The sequence below is a fragment of the Sus scrofa genome, chromosome 13 (assembly GCF_054392235.1).
Source record: "Sus scrofa isolate SSC_HxYL_T2T_F1_AM1 chromosome 13, Sscrofa_HxYL_maternal_Yorkshire_Landrace_v2.0, whole genome shotgun sequence".
Classification (NCBI taxonomy): domain Eukaryota; kingdom Metazoa; phylum Chordata; class Mammalia; order Artiodactyla; family Suidae; genus Sus; species Sus scrofa.
This window is the reverse complement of record NC_139395.1, coordinates 95024371-95046309: the sequence shown is the minus strand read 5'-3', so window position 1 is coordinate 95046309 and position 21939 is coordinate 95024371. Positions and strand designations below refer to the sequence as shown.

General features: G+C 41.0%; 1 protein-coding gene across 1 annotated transcript in view; it reads left to right on the top strand.

Annotated features, from left to right (window-relative positions):
* Nucleotides 1-2160: 2160 nt before the first annotated feature.
* Nucleotides 2161-21939, top strand: part of COPB2 (COPI coat complex subunit beta 2) — a 36822-nt gene continuing 17043 nt past the window's right edge. The window contains exons 1-10 of the mRNA XM_005669884.4: nt 2161-2269; nt 8069-8206; nt 12469-12555; nt 12749-12875; nt 14012-14160; nt 16347-16493; nt 18311-18410; nt 19050-19192; nt 19425-19624; nt 20818-20928. Coding sequence (XP_005669941.1) covers nt 2267-2269; nt 8069-8206; nt 12469-12555; nt 12749-12875; nt 14012-14160; nt 16347-16493; nt 18311-18410; nt 19050-19192; nt 19425-19624; nt 20818-20928 — 1205 coding nt within the window. The 5' untranslated portion in view covers nt 2161-2266. The remainder of the gene's footprint in view (nt 2270-8068; nt 8207-12468; nt 12556-12748; nt 12876-14011; nt 14161-16346; nt 16494-18310; nt 18411-19049; nt 19193-19424; nt 19625-20817; nt 20929-21939) is intronic.

Here is a 21939-nt window from a genome sequence, read left to right as displayed (position 1 = left end):
ACTGCTGGCACTAAAATCCAGTTCCAGACCCACTCTTCTTTCTACTGTTGAACATGATAGAAGCACAGAATAGTAGAAATGGAAGAATCTTTAAAAATTATTCAACCTAATTTTTTTTTTTTTTTTTTTTTGGTCTTTTTGCTATTTCTTTGGGCCGCTCCCGCGGCATATGGAGGTTCCCAGGCTAGGGGTCGAATCAGAGCTGTAGCCACTGGCCTACACCAGAGCCACAGCAAAGCCAGATCCGAGCCACGTCTGCAACCTACACCACAGCTCACAGCAACGCCGGATCGTTAACCCACTGAGCAAGGGCAGGGACCGAACCCGCAACCTCATGGTTCCTAGTCGGATTCGTTAACCACTGCGCCACGATGGGAACTCCCAACCTAATTTTTTTTAAGGTAAGGAAAACTAAAACCCACAAAGAGATTACAATGGTGACAAGACTCCTGCTAAAAGCCAAATTACCTGATGCAGAGTCTCTGTCTCTCTTTGAATGTCACACGTGTATGTGTGTTTCTTTTTAATGCAGAGGTCTAAAAAAATCCCCAAGGCTACTCTCAGGCCTGAGGTATACGTTTATTCTTTTTTTAATTTTTGCTTTTTAGGGCTGTACCTGGGACATGTGGAAGTTCCCAGGCTTGGGGTCAAATCGGAGCTGCAGCCGCCAGTCTATACCACAGCCACAGCCACCCCAGATCATCTGAGTCTGTGACCTACACCACAGCTCAGGGCAACACAGGATCCTTAACCCACTGGAGGAAGCCAGGGATCCAACCATCATCCTCTTGGATACTAGCTGGGTTCGTTTCTGCTGCACCACAGTGGGAACTCCCATTTATACATTTATATGCAGCAAGAGGGCAAGTGTTATTAGGCCTGTGGTGTTTAAAAAATTAAGTTGAAATAATTTATTTTTAAAAGGTGGAATGTAGGAAGGTGGTGGTAGGCAAATGCTCTAGCACTTAATTTTGTAACCCCTATGGTGCAGGTCCTTATTATAGTGTTCAACTACCTTAATGAAGATATACTTTGGTATAGTAGAAAGAGTACAAGACTTCCATACTAGTCCAGTATCAAATTCTGCCTCTACCATTTACTATGTGGCCTTGGCCTGGACACTTAAATTCTTTAAGCCTTAGTTTTCTCATCAGTAAAATGGACATAATTCAGATCTGATGCGAAAATTTAAGAGAAAAGGCTGTTTGGCATACAGCTGAATATCAATAACCAGTTTCTAAAAGAAAGAACAACACTGCAAAATAAAAGTTAAATTTTTACCAAAAAATGAAACAAAAGCATGGACAACGTGATCGGTGCTCAATAAAAGCAGGGCAAGCAGCGTCGGATACTCCCATCTCCTGGGGAGATCCAGAGCCTGAAGGCTCTTTTCTACCCTCCGAGGGGAAGCTCAGCCCGCAGTTCAGGCCACATCTTTCCAGCCTCAATCAGTGCACCAGTAGAGAATTCTCTGGGCTTTGTACTCAGGCTCACCAGGGCACAGCGGGCTGGAAGCCTCGCCTGCCTTTCTTTCTTCCCTCTAACTCCTTCAGAGGAGCCCTGACAGCGCTGCTCAGCCCCTGTGACAAAATTACACCAAGGGGCAGTTTCTCCAGCCATTAGCGTTTGGATTAAACATTCTGCTTTTTGCCATTTTTTTTTTTCTTCTTTTTTTGTCACTTTTTTTTTAGGGCCGCACCTCCGGGTATATTTAAATCCCAGGTCAGGGGTCCAATAGGAGCTATAGCTGCCGGCCTACGCCACAGCCACGCGCGGTTCCACACACAATTCCAGCCCCGTCTGGTACCTACAAGACAGCTCACAGCAAACGCGGGATCCTTAACCACTGAACGAGACCAGGGATCGAACCTGCATCCTCATGGATAGCAGTCGGGTTGTTTCCTCTAAGCCTGGAGGGGAATCCCCCCATCTTTTCTGTCTCTCGGTTTTCCGATTCTCATTCACCCTCAGCAGACCCAAACCACCGCGCAGAGTAGTAGAGGCCACACCCCAATTTGCTCCAGCGGCTCCAGGTCTGCCGGGGCAGTTTGGAGGCCACGTTGCCTAGGAAATTGGGGCGGGGCTTGGCAAACGTCAGCCCTGCGCCGGCTTTGCGCAGGCGCTCTGGCCCTGGCCTCTACTATCGCGAGAACTCCTCCCGGAAGTTCCACGTCAGTCCGTCGGCGGGTCAGTGGTTCGGTGGGTCTGTCTTGGGACTGCTTCGCCGGTAGCAAGCGAGGACGCCCGGACTTGGACCGACGGAGCCATGGTAGGTCCAGGCCCTGCAGGAGGGAGCGGGACTCCTGCGGCCCAGGTCATTACCTGGAGCTCCTGGCCTGGGGACCAGCAGCAGTAGCCTGGGCTCCCGCTGCGGCCGCCGCCTCAGGCCTTGCGGGGCCGTGGTCCAGTTTGAATTCTGGGAGGGAGAAGGTGATGGGTGGTTTGGAGAGGTAATGGCTGGAATTGAGGGGTCCCTGATTCCGGTGGTTACGGCGTCGCCAGAGCTTCTGAACTCTGCAGCGGGGTCCGTGGTGTAGGGAAATAGCAGGAGACCGAAAATGTCGATTTCCTTAGAAGGCCTTGACAAAACTATCTCATTCTGCCTTTAAAACGGTGATAGCTGATTTTGCACTCATGTTGGGCTTGTTCTGGTATAGTGTGTGCTGACCACAAACTACGAACTTAAACAGGCACGCTTCCATCCCACCCCAGTAAGTATATAGAGAATCAGAGGTGGAATTTAAAATTCCCAGCTTACGTTTTAAGGAGAAAAGACTTGGGGAATTGTATATAAAACTGGTTGGCATGCTTTTCTACATTTGCAAATGGAGTAGCTGGTAAGAATGGCTGTAATGACAGCATTTTTTATCACCTCCAAATATGCTCTAAAATGCTTTTGCACAAAAGTGTTATATTAAGAAGAAAAATAATACAATAGCGTGAGAATTCCTTTCCAAAAATATGTAAGAGAGTCAGTATTTTGTATTTAAACGTTTTCCTGCTTTTTTGCATTTGTTAGGAAGCACAGGTGCAAAGATTTTTGGAGGTTGAAGACCTTAGGGATTAAGAAGTCTAAGTTCCTCACCTTGCAGTTAAAGAAAGAAAAAAAAATTAAAGTTTGTTTAAGGCTAATTGATGCAGAGTTTTAACTACAACAGAGGTTGATTCCCTAGAGATAGTGGTAAACTTTATGGATGCTTATAGAAGAATACATAGAGAAACACAGTGTTGCATAAAATTTCAGAAGGTTCACTCACAGGCACCCTCCATCCTCATCCCTGAACTTTCCTGGGTCCCCAGAGCCCCTGAACAATACTCAATTTCACCACCTCATATTACCAGTGATCTGCTCTGGGGTGTGCTGTGCTTTTAGCAACAGACGGTTTTTGGAAACAGCCCTCACATCTGCCTATCTTAGTTTTCTTTTCCAATCTTTTTAAACACTTTTCCAAGTGTTTTTATAATGAAATAGTTAATTATCTAACACTTTTAAAATCTTTTATATAAGACACAAAATGTGAATTTATTTATTCACTTATGTAGTGTAGAATGTTTACTATGTGCCATGGATTTTGCTTAAACCTTTGCCTCCTAATTCTCTCAGCAGTTGGGAGAGTGAGTTATAAATGTTTACAGAGTGGTAACATTAAGCCAGGCACTGTTCTAAGTGCTTAACACGGAATTTAATTCTCATCACACACAGAGGTAGGTAATAATCAATAGTTTACATATGTCAAACCTCAAAGAAGTTAAGTTGCCCTTTATTGTACGTTTGAAGTGAGTGGTGGAAGTAAAGTTTGAGTCTAGCATAATTCTTTAGACCCTGGACTATACTCTCTGTCCTTAAACCCCCATACCCAAATATAAGGTGCTGTGGACATAAACACATGAGTAAACAGTGACCCTGCCCTTAAGGAGAATCTACTCTAGAAACTAAAAAGAGACCTGTGCACAGATGTTAAAAGTTAAAACTAAATTCTTGGAGTTCCATTGTGGCTCAGTGAATTAAGAACCCGACATGGTAATCCATAGGGTTTGGTTCAGTTGCTCCTGGCCTCGATCAGTGGGTTAAGGATCTGGTGTTGCCACAAGCTGCTGTGTAGGTTGCAGGTGTGGCTCTGATCCAGCATTGCTGTGGTTGTGGTGTAGGCCTGCAGCTGCAGCTCCAATTTGACTCCCAGCCCAGGAACTTCCATTTGCCACAGGTGTGGCCTTGAAAAGGAAAAAAAAAAAGAAGAAAAGAAAGAAAAAATATTTTAAAAAGGAAAAAAAAAGTAAAGCTAAATTCTGTAGGATCCCATAGAAACGATACTTCTGATAAGGTAATCTGAAAAATCTTATTGGTGGCAGTGGCATTTAAGCCGAGTCCTAAATGCTTCCAACTTTTGGGAGATACAAGGAGACATTTAGAATTAAGGGTACACTATGAGTACCTTATTCATCTTGGTATTCCACTGTGCCCAGTACAATGTCTCATTTAGAGTAGTCACTAAAATCTTGGGAGAAATGCAGCAAGAGCTCTTGGCTGTGCTTTTTAAACTGAGATTGCATTGGGGGGTGTGTGGAGTTATACTGGGGTTGCTCAGTCCTCTGGGTCACCTTCCTAAAGCATTATTTTTAATCAGTAATCAGTCATTTAAAACACTTTTTAATGGTAAAATATACACAGTTTGTAAGTGTCCAATTTCCTCACTTACTAGAGGAAAAGTATGAGTTGTGCTTGGCTTATATTAAAGCCCCCACCGTGTTCCTGGCTTGTAATAGACATGTCATCTTTGTTGACACTGAAAATACCAGAAAAAAGGAGTTAACATTTGTGATGATAATTGATGGGGCAAAATTCAGAAACAGATGAAGTAAAAGGTCCTGCTTCAGCAAGGAATGTAAAGATGATGGCTTGAAAGTGGAAAGTTTGAGATGGAGAAAAAGGTATGACAGTGGAAACATTTTTGCGGTGATTGTGGAGGAGCCAGAGAACTCGGATCTTTTAAAGGAAAGTAAGAGGTATAGCTTTTTGCCCATAAATGAGCCTGTGTAGAACTAAGAACAAGGTTTGAAGAAGTCAGAGACCCAAATTTGATAGAGATCCAAAACAGTGAATAAAAGCCTTGTGAGATCTTGGTTTGTCACAGGAAATTATCTCTGCTGAAATTATATAGCAATCTTCATTTGTATAGAAAAGTAACATTAAATTTCTGTCCCATTCATGATCATCATAGAAGATTGCAAAAATAAAAATTTGAGAGTAGGAGTTCCCATTGTCATGGTGCAGTGGAAACAAATCCAACTAGGAACCATGAGGTTGTAGGTTCGATCCCTTGGCCTTGCTCAGTGGGTTAAGGATCTGGCATTGCCGTTAGCTGTGGTGTAGGTCACAGACGTGGCTGGGATCTGGGGTTGCTGTGGCTGTGGCGTAGGCCAGCAGCTACAGCTCCTATTAGACTCCTAGCCTGGGAACCTCCATATGCCACAGGTGTGGCCCTAAAAAAAAAAAAAAAAAAATAGTAACTCCACTCGCCAAATAAACTTTTAGTTTGTGTTTAAAACCTGTTGAAGGAGAAACATTTTATTTTATTTTGTCTTTTTAGGAACACATCTATGGCATATGGAGGTTCCCAGGCTAGAGGATGAATTGGAGCTGTAGCCACCGGCCTACGCCACAGCCACAGCAATGCCAGGTCTGAGCTGCGTCTGTGACCTCCACCACAGATCATGGCAACGCTGGATCCTTAACTTGAGTTCATTAACCACTGAGCCAGGACGGGAACTCCAGGAGAAACATTTTAAAACAAGTCTTACTTAGACCTACTTCCAAGAGAGAATTAAGACTACTACCCTCAGCCATCAATGTATATACTGAATTAGCTTTTCTCCTAAAGAGGTATTGTTCGGAGAATTGAGAAAATAGATCTTTTTCTTTTTTTTTTTTTTGGCCTTTTTGCCTTTTCTGGGGCCGCTTCCCTGGCATATGGAGGTTCCCAGGCTAGGGGTCCAATCAGAGCTGTAGCCACCGGTCTACACCAGAGCCACAGCAATGCGGGATCTGAGCCGTGTCTGCAACGTACACCACAGCTCACGGCAATGCCGGATCGTTAACCCTCTGAGCAAGGGCAGGGATCGAACCCTCAACCTCATGGTTCCTAGTCGGATTCGTTAACCACTGCACCACGATGGGAACTCCAATAGATCATTTTCTTTCGGTGGTTTAGATGAGGAATCCAGGTTGAAAAAGTTTTAAACTAATATTTTCTGACTGGAAAGTGTATTTTAGCTTTGGTTTAAAGTTGTTCTAATTTCCGTTTCGTTCCCGTAACCTAAATCCATTAAAATGTTATAAGCATTCCTGTTTGGCTCCAAAGCCCTTAACAGACATGGATATAACCTGTATTAATCCCATGTTACATTGACTAGCATTTACTAATATTGCCAAAATAAATCTACTATTTTTCTCTGAAGAACTCAATTTTTTTAAACAACTGAGGTATCATTGACTTTTTTTTTTTCCCATTTTACGGCCTCTCCTGCAGCGTCCCTGGACTGGGGTCAATTTGGAACTGCAGCTGCCAGCCTAACCACAGCCACAGCAACGGTAGATCCACGCCACATCTGCAACTTAGACCGAAGCTTGTGGCAATGCCAGATCCTTAACCCACTGAGCAAAGCCAGGGATCAAACCTGCATCCTCATGGACACTGTTTTGGGTTCTTAACCTGCTGAGCCATATAGGAGCTCTGACATATTAGTTTTAGGTATACAGTATAATGATTTGAGGAGTTCCGTGGTGGCTCAGCAGGTTAAGGATCTGGCATAGTCACTGCTGTGGCTTGGGACACTCCTGGTGTGGGTTCAATCCCTGCATGCCATGGGCAAGGCCAAAATAACAAATATAATGATTCCATATTTGTATATATTGTGAAACCTTACCACAATAAGTCTAGTTAACATCAGTCACCATACTTGGTTACAGAAATGTGTTTTTTCTTATAACGAGAACTTTTAAGGTCTACTCTTCTTAGCAACTTTCAAATATGCAACACTGTATTATTAATTATGGTCACTATGCGCTACATTACATCTCCATGACTTACTTTATAGCTGGAAGTTTGTACCCTTTGACCCCCTTCACACACTTTGCCCTCTTCTCCACCCACCTCTGGCAACCACCAATCTGTTCTCTGTATCTGTGAGCCAGATTTTTTTTTTTATTAAACATACATCAACCAAAACAATATCACAGTATATAGTGGGCTGAAGCATATATGAGAAACCAGCTGTCTTCTTTTAAGTCAGAATTTAAAGAGTTTTGCAAAAATGTGAAACATTTCTGCTCTCTAAATTTCTTTTGAAACTGCAGTTTTCATAAAAATATTGCATTTATGTGAACATATAATGGGTTTAGTTTGTTATTTGAAGAACGAATTAATATATTAATATTTTAAAGTTGACTCAATTTTAATTTTTAATGTGAATATTAATAGATAAAACTTGCATAAACAGAAGCTTTTTAGCATTCTCAAAAGTTTTTGAGACTGTAAAGATGTCCTAAGACCAAAAAGTTTGACAATTGCTGCTATAAATTAAAAAATTTTATCTTTTTTTTCTTTTTTTTTGTCTTTTTGCCATTTTCTCGGGCTGCTCTCACGGCATATGGAGGTTCCCAGTCTAGGGGTCAAATCGGAGCTGTAGCTGCCGGCCTACACTAGAGCCACAGCAACTCGGGATCCAAGCCGCGTCTGCAACCTACACCACAGCTCACGGCAATGCCGGATCGTTAACCCTCTGAGCAAGGGCAGGGACCGAACCCACAACCTCATGGTTCCTAGTCGGATTCGTTAACCACTGCGCCACGACGGGAACTCCTAAGTTAAAAAATATTAAATACTCTTTGTGTGTGTGTGTGTGTGTGTGTGTGTGTGTATTAGTAGGTGCTTTAGACTTGAGACTGTGTCTGAAGTAAAAGCCAAATTATTTTGTAGGCATGTTAATACACTGTTTTTGTTAAAGTTCTCAAACATGTTTTATTTGGCATAAAAATTTAATACTTGTTTTTTATGTTGTTTGTGCTTAGCCTCTGCGACTCGATATCAAGAGAAAGCTAACTGCTCGATCCGATAGAGTTAAGAGTGTGGATTTGCATCCTACAGAGCCATGGATGTTGGCGAGTCTTTACAATGGCAGTGTGTGTGTTTGGAATCATGAAACACAGGTAGGAATTTTTAAAGGCTTTATTAGAAATACTGTGTTAGACTGTTTATAATGAAAGAGAAGAAATACGAGAGTCCAGTAGTATATGTACACTGCTTTCTCAAACAAATTGGTGTGATTTTTTTTTTTTTTTTTTTTTGCTTTTTTTGGGCAGTGGCCACACCCGAGGCATATGATAGTTCCCAGACTAAGGGTCAAATCAGAGCTGCAGCTGCCAGCCTAAGCCATAGCCATAGCAACATGGGATCCAAGCCGCGTCTCTGATCTACATTACAGCTCACGGCAGTGTTGGATCCTTAACCTCCTGAGCAAGGCTAGGGATTGACCCGCATCTGCGTGGATACTAGTCAGATTCATTTCCGATGTGACACAACAAGAACTCTGGTATCTTTATTTTTGATAAAGATAAACTAACGTTAGGAGTTCCTGCTGTGGCGCAACTGGAGCGCTGGAGCACAGGTTCGATACCCAGCCCAGCCAGTGGCTTAAGGATCCAGGGTAGCTGCAGCCGAGGCATAGATTGCAACTGTGGCTCGGATCTCATCCCTGGCCTGGGAACTCCATATGCTATGGGGCAGCCAAAAAAGAAAAAAAAAAAAGAGATAAATTACCATTTATGAGATTAGAGCTTGTGGGAGAAACTTCTAAGCTCATTATATCCAATATTTAAATGTGAAGTTCTGATATAGGTAGTATTAGCTCCTCTTTAAAATTAAAGGAACTGACAATATAAGATCACTTGATCTAGATAAAAGTATTTAATAGTCCTGAATTTTCCATTTGATGAGTATTCTAAAAACCTTAAGGGATTTTTTAAAATTATTTTTTCCCCAAGTGTTCAATATAATGAATGATGCAGGTAACTTCCAGTCAGTCCTACAAATTATAGATTATATCAGAGAAATATTTATAGTCAGCTTCTCATTACACATGAAATTATCTGCCTTTAATGCTTTCATCTGAGTAAATAATAAATCTTTCAGTTTAGTTTATGTCATGTTTTCCACTCTTTCTTGGCCAGCCTTAATTTTTTTCTTTCAAAGTATCAGATAGCACTATGCCATACAGTTTTGTGTCTGTGTATAATAACTATCTCCATTATCCAAGGTTAAGTTCTTAAAATCCAGATAAAATTCACATTTAAGAGATTTAAGATGGCAAAAATAGACCTTAGGGAATCAATGTCATGAGTAAACCTAAAAACACCCTTGCAGCTTATATATCACTCTAATGAAACAGTAACGACCGTACACTTAAGACCCCACTAGTGACATTTTATTCATATTAACACTTCGTTCTCTGTATCCCAGTGCCTATGACATTACCTGATACACAGTAAGTGCTCAATAATTATTTCCAGAACTAGTGAATAATAAACATTCCATTTATCAGTATATCACCTTTAGAATTTCTGTTTTATGCAATTTCAAGTCTTTACCTTGCAAATTCCTTTTGCCTGGAGGTGGAGAATATACTTGCTAACTGCTTTTGTGAGGGAAGGCAGAAGATGTGCTGGGCAGCTGCTCTATCCAAATGTTTAGAACCTTTCTGATTTTATGCTTAACAAATATGTTGCTGCCTCCCACCCCTCCTGTACCATGCTTCCTAATGTTTCCTAGGGGTCCCCTCCGTTAGCTTCATTTAGCCATATCTCAGCTCTGTCATTTTCTCTCTTTCTTCCTTTCATTCCTTTCCTTTCCTTTCTTTTTCTTTTCTTTTTTTTTTTTTTGGTCTTTTTAGGGCTGCACCCACGGCATATGGAAGTTCCCAGGCTAGGAGTTGAATCTGAGCTGTAGCTCCCAGCCCACACCACAGCCACAGCAACACCGGATCCAAGCCACATCTGCGACCTGCATCACAGCTCACGGCAACACCTGATCCTTAACCCCCTAATCGAGGCCAGGGAGCCAACCCACATTCTCATGGATACTAGTTGGATTTGCAGCCTGCTGAGCCATGGCAGGAACTCCAGCTCTGTCGTTTTCTAAAGCCCAGGTGTACTTCCCTTATTTTTCTCTAGGCTTTACTGTAACATAACTGCTTTATCTGGGTCATCTACTTGCTTCATTTTTCTTTTTTAACTCTTCTTTGTTCTCCTGCAGGGCCATCTGGTTCCCCTTTCTTAATTCATTACATTGGTAATTTTTGTTTAATTTTGTTCTTTCCTTCAGGAACTGAGGTTCTGTTAGGATAAGGATTATCTAGTCTTAATTCCCATTGTTATTTCAAGTGCAGGCCTGTCAGTCAGGCTCATAGTAGATACTCAGGAAGTCTTTGTTGAGTGATTGATCAATTTTGTTTCTCCCTGCTTTTTGTCCCTCCATTAATTACCAACAGAAGTTACTTGTCAGTTATGTATATGAAAGCAAAATTCTTAAAAGAGCCAAAAAGGTTTTTTGGAAGTAAATTCACATGTATTTGAATTTCAAATAAGGATATATTATATCCTCTTTGAAGTGATGGGTACAGTGGTTAAAAAATCAGTATGTAAGAATTTGAAGGCATCCCGCTAATTAAGTGATGTGGGCAAGCCTTTTAACCTTGTTGTGGCTAGATTTACTTACTTTCATGACTATACGTTGCCTTCCCTGTATGATACGTTGCCTTCCCTGTATCTCAGGATTGTCAGAAGGATTAAATCAAATTAGGTAAAATGGTGTGTGAGACCTGTAAGGTACCAGACAAATGTTTCATTATTTTCCTGCCTTACATTGGGTGGTTTTTATGTTGCATGCGTAGCATTTCCTCCTCTCTAGCTTCTTTAGCTTCTGAAGTGTGAAGACCACCCCTTAGTTCATTTGTATCAGCCATAACACTTAACATGGATATGAACCATGATGGTTATTAGTTTTATTTATTTATTGTTTACTGCTCAGCAAATCCCTGAATTTGTTGACTCCCCACGAACTTCCATAGCTTTGTCTGTCATCTCATAGGTGGCATGTTCTGTCTGCTCTCAGTGTTTGTGGCAGTTAGCTGGTCGTGGTTATATAGGTTGGAGCTGATGTCCCTAATAATTTAGTCTTTGGAGAATATTTGAAGTCTTGTTCAGGGAGCCACAGTAGGCCAAATAGTTCTTATGAACCAATCCTTATTTTTTAATTTAGTGCACATGGTTAATCAATCAGAATATGCTTTTCATTATTCTCTTATACAGAAAGAGAGTTTGAAAAATGATAGTTTGATTTTTTTTTTCCGGCTTTTAAACAAGGCATCAGTTTGGGAGGACAAAGCGATGCATTCATCCCTGTTCTTTCTAGTAGGGTTTCCTAGTTTTCTACCTTTATCCTCTGTATGTAATTCCCTTCTGAGCGGCTTGAAGGGACATCTAAATCACTGTGTTCTCACACTTTACTAAGAAGAAACAGCATTGTATGGGAGCATGTTGCTAAAGTGTACAAAAGGATGTATCTTGTTTATAAATTTATGAGTTTATGGGTTTGATTTTAAAAAGAAGAAAATAGCTAATTCATTCAACAGATACTTCTTACACATTGGTTGTTTTCCAGCCACTGTTCTAAGCTCTAGATATACAGTGGTAAGCGAGATTCCTGCCGTCAGGGAGCTTAGCAGGAAAGATTGGCATTAAACACGTAATTATGAAGGTGCCATGTTATAAAAGTGGAATATAAGGTCCTCTGGGTGGGTTTCAGGCAGAGGGAACCAGATAAGGTCCTCTGGGTGGGTTTCAGGCAGAGGGAACCAGGAGCAGAGGGTGAGCCTGGGACTAGCCAAAGATGAGGTTGGAGAGGTAGGGAAGGGCTGGAGCACAGAGGATCTGGAACTCCATCTTGTGGACATTTGCTCTTATAAGTGTTTCAAATTTTTTTTCTTTTGTCTTTTTAGGGCTGCACTTACAGCATATGGGGGTTCCCAGGCTGGGGGTCTAATCAGAGCTGTAGCCACCGGCCTAAGCCAGAGCCACAGCAATGCCAGATCCGAGCTGAATCTTCGACCTACATCATAGCTCATGGCAATGCTGGATCCTTAGCCTACTGAGCAGGGATCAAACCCGCAACCTCATGGTTCCTAGTTGGATTCGTTTCCGCTGTGCCACTACGGGAACTCCAAGAGTTTTAATTTTGAATCTGTTAAAGAAAAGATGATTGGTCTGTTTGTTTCGTTTGTTGAGCTTATATATTTTAGTCCACGGATATTTTAAAATTGGAAGTGATCTAAATAATTGAATGTTTTGAATATAACTAATAGATTCTTCAGTTATTGTTTTATAACTCAAATGTATATTCCTTTTAAATTTTAAAGACACTGGTGAAAACATTCGAAGTATGTGATCTTCCTGTTCGAGCCGCAAAGTTTGTTGCAAGGAAGAATTGGGTTGTGACAGGAGCGGTAAGTAACCATGAGCTTCTAATTCCATTTCAGAATTGATCAATAATTGCTAAAATGAGTTGCAGAATTTTGACTCTTGATTTGTTTTGTTAATTGGTGCATATTTTGAAGCCTGGACTTTTATATTTTTTGTGTGTGCAATTTACTTCAGAACCGTAATGCTTTTAAATGGTTTTTAAATTTCCATTTCTAGGATGACATGCAAATTAGAGTGTTCAACTACAACACTCTGGAGAGAGTTCATATGTTTGAAGCGCATTCAGACTACATTCGATGTATTGCCGTTCATCCAACCCAGCCTTTCATTCTAACTAGCAGTGGTAAGAGATGACGCCTTTCGGTCACTTGCATCTCTTTAATTCATTTTCATTCAGGGAGACATGCAATTCTTCTTCTCCTGTTACAGGTAGAGGTCTAATTCCAGGCAGCTTTTAAAATTTAAACTATTTAAATCTTTTAACATGCTGTCTGTGCTGCTTCTTTTTGTATTTTAATGACTCTCAACTCTACTTAAGGTTTGTATGGCAGTTGCTCCTATTCCTGCCAGGGAAGACTTGAAGGTGTAGATGCTGAAACATCTGCTGAACAGAAAACTAATTTACATGCTGATTGAGGGGGTTTGGGGCCAAGTGCCATACATCCTAGTCAGTTTTATCTTTATATTCAGACTAGTTTGCTCCTTGGTATTTTGTATAAAACTGTGCCTCTTTTGGAAGGCAATTAAAACACGTTGCACTAAATTAGTAATAGCTCTTTCAAACATTTTTAAATTAGAAATTGAGAAGTAATGCAAACTTTTTAAAAATTAATCTTGTATTAAGAGAGAAATGCTTATTCTTGAAATAGTCATTGCTGTCATTATTCAGTCGTACTTTGTGTTACTCTTCCATCATTCTGTAAAGCATTGAGTCTGTCTTAAATTTTTTCTTTTTTTTTTTTTTTTTTTGTCTTTTTGCTATTTCTTTGGGCCACTCCCATGGCATATGGAGGTTCCCAGGCTAGGGGTCGAATCGGAGCTGTAGCCACTGGCCTACGCCAGAGCCACAGCAATGCAGAATCCGAGCCGCATCTGCAAATACACCACAGCTCACAGCAATGCCAGATCCTTAACCCACTGAGCAAGGGCAGGGACCGAACCCGCAACCTCATGGTTCCTAGTCGGATTCGTTAACCACTGCACCATGACGGGAACTCCATGTCTTAAATTTTTTCAATGAAATTTGTGTATTTGCTATTAGTAATCTCTTTTATCTTCACTCTTTAGAAATTTAAATTTATTCTTAGAATAAATAAGGATTTTGAAAAATCTATGCAATTCTGATTCTGTTTCTGTAAGTCATGGAATGTATGATTTGTGTTAAATTTGCTGCCTTAAAAAGCACAAAGACTCTGCATCTTAGTTCTGAATGAATGAAATAGAAATTTGCAACTAACTGGAGACTTTCTTTTGGTCTAGATGACATGCTTATTAAACTCTGGGACTGGGATAAAAAATGGTCTTGCTCACAAGTGTTTGAAGGACACACCCATTATGTTATGCAGATTGTGATCAACCCCAAAGATAACAACCAGTTTGCCAGCGCTTCTTTGGACAGGACTATCAAGGTAGGGTGTTCACAGTGTGTGGGGTGAAATTTGTTTATTTTATGTGTTTTATTGCTGAATGCCCAGAAAGTTATTCTTGCCCTAGAAGTTTCTCTCAGAAGCTCATTAGGACTTCTCCTTTTGATCCAGAAGGGTGTATTCTGTTTAGAAAGATAATGTGGCAACTTGGTGCTCTTAGTGGAGGAGTGTTTTTCTGTGTGGAAGCAATATCTCATAAGACTTTTAAATCTCTGCAAACCCAGAATAAGAAAATGCCTCTATCTAGGTTACTATTTTCTCTTCTTTGGTGTATTTGTTGTTGACCTCTGCTGATTATAATCTGTTTTATATTTAAATTTCATCTGCCTCCATTCTCTTATTCCATTTCTCTGTACTGCTGCCAGTTATCTTTCTAAAATGTGGATTCCATCTTGTCAGTTCCCATTCTGAGGATAAAGGCCAAATGCCTTTGTGTGGAATACAAGGTTTTCCAAGACTAGCTTTAGCTGATATTATGAGATATCTCTTATAATCTTGGACTGTTCATCATTTTCTAGAGACCATGAATGGTCACAGAACCTTACCTAATTCAGCCTGTCCCTCTGCCTTCAATATTTTGGGGGTGTGGGGGTTGCACCCATGGCACATGAAAATTCCCAGGTCTGGGATCAAACCCGCATCACAGCAATGACCCAAGTTGCTGCAGTGATGATGCCAGATCCTTGACCCACTGTACCACAGGAATACTCCTTACAATATTCTTTTTTCTCCATTTTAAAATTTCTTTTCCTCTGGAGAATTACTCATCTTTCAAGGCTGAGCAGTTATTTACTCTGAGAACCTCTTTTCGGACATCCATTTCATCTCTAGACAGAGCCAGTCATGCTCATCCCATTCCTTCTATTGCTTTTTGCCTCTGTTACGGCCTTCACATTGAATAATAATGAATGTGTCTCTAGAAATCTTTATCCCTGAAATGTCGATGTTTGGGGCAGGGAGCCCCATGACATCCCCTTTCCCAAACAGACACATAAGCAAACAGCACAGTGCCTTGCCCGTACTAGGTGCCTGACACATGTTGCAGCGCGTGCAAATATATTCCTTTTTCCATTGTAATATTTAAAGTATTTTCATATACATAGATTTAAAAGTATACATTGCATTAACTTTTGCTTACATGTATAGGCTTACACCTAAAATAACATTTTTATTAGTTTTCCTTTATATAAAACGTTATATGCTATTTATCTGACAATTTATTATTTATGTTATATATTGAATATCTTAGGGCTTTGCCTTTTTTTTTTTTTGGTCTTTTTGCCTTTTCTAGGGCCGCTCCTGTGGCATATGGTGGTTCCTAGGCTAGGGGTCTAATCAGAGCTATAGCCACTGGCCTACGCCAGAGCCACAACAATGTGGGGTCCAAGCTGAGACTGCAACCTACACCACAGCTCGTGGCAACGCCGGATCCTTAACCCACTGAGCAAGGCCAGGGATCCAACCCAAAACTACATGGTTCCTAGTTGGATTCGTTAACCACTGAGCCACGACGGGAATGCCAGGGCTTTGCCTTTTTTTCTTTTCATTGAGTTGTCCTTTTTTTTTTTAACATAGGTTGAAAACTATGAAATTAGTTTTAAACTATCTTCACTAAATTAGACTTGTCCTTGGCTGTAGTAAAATTTGCTTAAACATTTTTATAATCCCCAGAGGGCGTATAGTAGGCATACAAAATAAATATTTGTAAAGATAAAGCTGAGTACCAGTGCTGTAGTAACATTTGACTACTTTTCTATACTTTTCATATTTTAATTAAGCAGCAGTTCTCTCTTTTTAATATATCTAGGTCTACTTTCATTAGTTTTATAGTAAATCTCTCATAAACTCATTTCTTACCTTTAAAGTGGTGTTTCTCAAAGGGAAGGTGTCTTTGAAAAACCTAGATTCCTGGGCTTCATTGTAGATTCACTGAATCATAATCTCTAGGGATAAAGCCTGGAAATTGGCATTTTTAAGAGAATGCCATAGTGATTCTGTCCCCTGGAAATTCAGGTAAAGTGAGGAAGAACGGAAAAAAAAATGGATGAAAAAAAAGAACATTCCTTAGCTTCTCTTGTGGGCTTTGGCATTTATATGTTAAAAATGTGGTGGAGCTGCCTTCTGAAAAGCAAGGCCGCACACTGACTGGCAGATGTTCTTCTCTGAAGGTGTGGCAGCTGGGCTCCTCATCACCAAACTTCACTCTGGAGGGACATGAGAAAGGCGTGAATTGCATCGATTACTACAGTGGTGGCGACAAGCCATACCTCATTTCAGGTGCAGATGACCGTCTTGTGAAAATATGGGACTATCAGGTACAATTTTTTCATAACTTTTCTTGCCATGTGTTAGATGTGCTTCTTACTGTTGTTTACAAGACAATTAAAACTGTTTCTTTTCTTTCTTTCTTTTTTGGGCCTCATAGCTTATGGAAGTTCCCAAGCTAGGGGTCGAATCAGAGCTGCATCTGAGAACTGTACCACAGCTCATGGCAATGCCAGATCTTTAACCCACTGAGTGAGGCTAAGGATTGAACCCACATCCTCATGGATACTAGTCAGATTTGTAGCCCACTGAGCCACAGCGAGCACTCCCAAACTTGGGTTATTTTTTTTAACTTTTTTTTTTTTTTTTTTTTTTTTTTTGGCTGTGCTTATAGCACATGTAAATTCCTAGGCCAGGGATGAACAAGGAATCCTTAACCACTAGGCTGCCGGGGACCTCCAAAACTTGGGTTTTTGAACTCTGTTCATAACCTAATAACTTAAGTTCTCAGTTTTTGCACCTAAATTGTGGTCCCAGAATCCCCCATGAAAATGACAACAAATGCCTCTCAAGATTTTAAAATTAAAATGCCATCGTGTTTACTTTTCATTTAATAGTAGAAATGAGAAATTTTAATTAAAATGAATTCTTACATCCTCTGGTATTGTCACTGGTAGACTTTCATATTTTGAAAACTGGTAGATCTTGAATAATGTCATGATGTCACCATGGTACAGTCATTTTGCCACATGAACTCTTCCGTTATTTTAAATTATCAGTTTATTGTTCAAAAGACAGAAATTCAATAAAATGTCCATGGATGAATAAATGAGAGAATAAATGAAAAAAAATTAGACACTGTCACAAGATGAGGTGTCATCACAGTTTGTCATTCTTGTTGGCATATCCTCCCTTTCGGGCCTGAGAGGAGTGGGTGGAATGGTATCATTCAACCAAGGAAAGGGTCAGTATCACTGCTGGGGTTCCCAGGGTCACCTCTGCTTCTCCCCGAGAGCAGCTGCCTGCCTCCTGGAGTCCTGTTATGTGTGTTGTAGGTGGGCACCACTCGGATGCCTGCTCCAGCAGCCATCCCATCCTTTGTACTGCAGTTAGGAGGCAGACCCAGACACGTGAGGGGCTCTGCTGGGTTGAGGGCCTCTGTCCATCCATATTCTGTGCCTTAGCTTGGAGAACTGCTGGTCTTGGAGGGTCTCAGCAAGGTGGGGGGCGGCCATGGCCCACCCTGCGGATAAGGTGGTGAAGGCATTTTGAAGATCACCCACTGGCGTGAGCTCTCCTGGAAGCCAGCACCCCAGCACCTGGACCTAGCCCCACCCAACAGCCACAGTGCCACATAGACTCTTGTAAAACCTAGTTATGAACTCTTGTTACTGTGCTTTTTAACGCTATAAAGATACTGTTCAATTTTTTGTTTCCCACACCAAAATTTCCACAAGCGGTTAATAAAATGAGGCCTAGAAAACCAGTTGTCCTGAGATATTTACACATCTGTGTTTAAACACAGAATAAAAATATTAAAGATATCTTTAATTTGGGGGACTAACACTCGGATGAAAACCAGATCTTTCGAGAGGTGTGTGTGTGTGTGTGTGTGTGTGTGTGTGTGTGTATGCGTGCATGTGTGTGCGCTGTTTTAAATGTGACTGTTACATTTACTTTTGCCTGCACTGTCAAATAATTAGAGAAAACATGTACACAACAAGATAATTCTGTTGCAGGAATCTCTGTATTGAATCTCTGTTTAGATAGTCATAGCCAGCATCATTTATCATGTATCAGTACACTGGGAAAATCAAGGACGAGTTGCTTTTCACTAATGAAAGTGTTCTCAATGGCTCGATTACAGAATAAAACATGTGTGCAAACGCTGGAGGGGCACGCCCAAAACGTGTCTTGTGCCAGTTTTCATCCTGAGCTGCCAATCATCATCACAGGTTCAGAGGATGGTAAGTTAGAAACATCGCTTTATTCCTGTGCTTATCTTTACTAAGTGGATATTGAAGCTAGCTAGTACCCTGCATTTTCTTTGGAAGTGTCAAAGCATTTTGATATTTTCATTAGAATAGATTTCTTAAGCTATAAAAGAGTAAAGGGGCATTATCATCATCATCATCATCATCATCATTCTGCTGTGTTTTCTCTCTGTTACTTAAAGAAGAAGACAGCCAGAAGTGCTGGAGAGATGCCCGTGCTTTGGAGTCTAAAAGCCTGGGATCAGATTCAGGCTCTGTTACTTCATGGATGTGTGGTGTGGGTAGATTATGAAGTGGGAATAGATAGATCTGTTTCATAGGACTGTAGAGAAAGGAGGGAAGTCACATGTAGAAAGCATCTGGCAAATCAGGGGCACTGACTGTCCCAGTCATTATTTCATACTTAAAATCGCATTTCTTAGTTTTAGTTTCTTATAAATTTTCTGTTATTTATGTTGCTTTATAAAATCACTTACAGACCATAGATTAAAAAATTCAGCTGCCAAGAAGTGTGTTCTATTTGAATAGAAAGACTCCCATGTGGCTAGTTTACCTGGCAGTTCATGGTTGGATGTTCAAATGAAAAGGGAGCATTCACATTGTCCATTTTAGGAACTGTGCGAATTTGGCATTCAAGCACCTATCGCCTCGAGAGTACCTTGAATTATGGAATGGAGAGGGTGTGGTGTGTGGCCAGTCTGAGAGGGTCCAACAACGTTGCTTTGGGCTATGATGAAGGGAGCATCATTGTTAAGGTAATCTCTCATTACACCGTCTCTGAGTAGATGAACAGAGGGGAAGCAGTTATTTTCCAAGTCACCAGCTTTGTTAAACTTGCACCTGGGTCACTGAGCACAAGAGAGTAAGCACCGGAGACTTAAAGTGGAAGAAAGGTGCCTTCTGCTAAATGAAAATAAAAGATGTTTATTTTGTCATGGTTTTATTTGTTTTTCTTTTTAATCTAAGAGTCATTTGTTATTCCTCTAGCTTGGTCGGGAGGAACCTGCCATGTCCATGGATGCCAATGGAAAGATAATTTGGGCCAAACATTCAGAGGTCCAGCAGGCCAACCTAAAAGCAATGGGAGATGCTGAAATTAAAGATGGAGAAAGATTGCCACTGGCAGTAAAGGATATGGGCAGTTGTGAAATATACCCTCAGACTATTCAGCACAATCCTAATGGGCGGTAAGCCACCATCAGAATCTCTCCTAACACTTCTGTGTGTGTTAGAGCAGGGGTTGCATATTCACAGCGTATCGCATCCCTGCTCTGAGGTGGGCATTCCTCATTGAGCTTTGGCCCTGGCCTCACAGGCCTCAGCACGGCGGCCCTCAGCCATGCCAGGTAATCAGGTTGACATGCAAGGTGAAGCCTATTTGCCTTCCTGGCTTTGTCCTGGGCACACAGTTTTGAACAGTTCAGTGGTTTTGTGCTCATTCTCATTTCAAATATGTTGGTATGTGTCCTTAGGTTCCTTTAAGGGCAAGAATCTTGTCTTATCCTGAGGCTTAGCACATGCTAAGTCTTTGCTGATTCATTGCTTTTAAGAAGAAAAGCTGACTGTGAGGTCTTGTCTTTTGAAAAAGTTTTGGGACTAGTAATAATTTTGCTTCTTCTCTGTAATGTGAATCATCAGCTCTCTTTCTCCCTTAAGATTTATAAAATACCAAACATCTTGTGAGAAAAGAGTTTCTAGTACAATGAGTTTAAACCTGTGAGCTTTAAAAATTATTTTACAATAGAACTGGGCATTTTATAATGCTGTCTTGAGTACTGAAAAAGACAGAATATATAAACCAAGTAGGCTGCCTAGTTCAGGAAGTGGTATCCATTATTACTTGTAGTAAAAAAAATTTATGAAAATTAGGAATGCACTACTTATTCCTCCCTTAATATCATAAAATATTTTTTTGCTGTAAGTTGTGCATTTCACCTTTGGCAATCTAGTAACAGCCAGTAGTGTTCTAAATTAGAGCTTTAAAGAGCTGTTTTATGTCTGTTGAGAAAATTTTGGCCATGTAGTATTCTTTTTTTCTTATTATTTAAATGTTAAAATGTTCTGTTTATTTTGATAGGTTTAATAGTCATTAAAAACTGGAGTAACATTTTTACTTATTTGAGTGATCGGCTTTAAAATGAACATAGCCTTGCGGGGTAAGATAGTGCCTTATGGTGTAAATGTGATGAGCAAAGTGCCAGGCATCTTGGTGCTCGACAAGTACTGGTTGAATTTAAAAGATACTAGGTTCGTTTATAACAGTCAACTGAAATAAAGTTTGTTTTTAGAAATATTGTACCATAAAGAGGAATGATTGTTTCTTAACTTCTACATGTCGTTGGCCCTCTGCATGTCTCTCCCTGACTTCTGTAATTTCTAGGTTTGTTGTGGTGTGTGGTGATGGCGAGTATATCATCTATACGGCAATGGCCTTAAGAAACAAGAGCTTTGGGTCTGCCCAGGAGTTTGCGTGGGCCCACGATTCTTCAGAGTAAGTGTTGGCTGTGTCAGATCCAGCTTGCCCTGCTTGGCAACGAGTGTTCTGTGTGCAGCTTTATTAAAGAGGTTTGCAAGGCCCAGTGTAGGCTGTTCTTCTCCACATTAAAGACCAGTTCTCATAGAGCTGTGTTGGAAGATTAGTCAGGGCAGCTGTGCAGTGTGAGCTGCATTTGCCTTTTCTCTCTTCAAAATTGAGCTGGCTCACTCAGTCTGATCTCATTAAACTGGGGACCCTGCACCCATTTCTTTGATGGAACCCAAGGGCTAAGGCAAGGTAGGTTCTGAGATCAAGACTTTCCCAGGACCTGGCATCCTGAGCTGCTGCTGCCCTTTTCTGAATTTCTTAGGGAAGATGCAAGAGTCTGATGTAAGCTTGATGAAAACTTGATTGAATCTGTTTTAAAACTCATCTTCTGTGATGTTACCCATCTCCCATTCTTCTTTTTTTTTTGTCTTTTTGCCTTTTCTAGGGCCGCACCTGTGGCATGTGGAGGTTGCCAGGCTAAGGGTCAAATCAGAGCTGTAGCTGCCAACCTACACCACAGCCACAGCAATGCCAGATCCAAGCTGTGTCTTCGACCTACACCACAGCTCACGGCAGTGCCAGATCCTTAACCCACTGAGTGAGGCCAGGGATCAAACCCACAACCTTGTGGTTGCTAGTCGGATTCGTTAACCACTGAGCCACGATGGGAACTCCCTCCATCTCCCATTCTTAACAAATTCTGTCTAAATTCAAAATGTTCATAAAATAGTCTCATTAAAAATTTACCTCTCAATTATTGGAGTTCCCGCTGTGGTGCAGTGGGTTAAGAATATGACTGTAGCAGCTCAGGTCACTACTGAGGCATAGGTTGATCCCCAGCCCAGCGGGTTAAAGGATCTGAGGTTGCTCCAGTTAGGGTGTAGGTCACAGCTGTGGCTGGGATTCAGTCTCTGGCCCAGCAACTTGAGGCTTAAGCTACTCACTGTTGGCAGAAAGGGCAACACAAAATATGGGGCA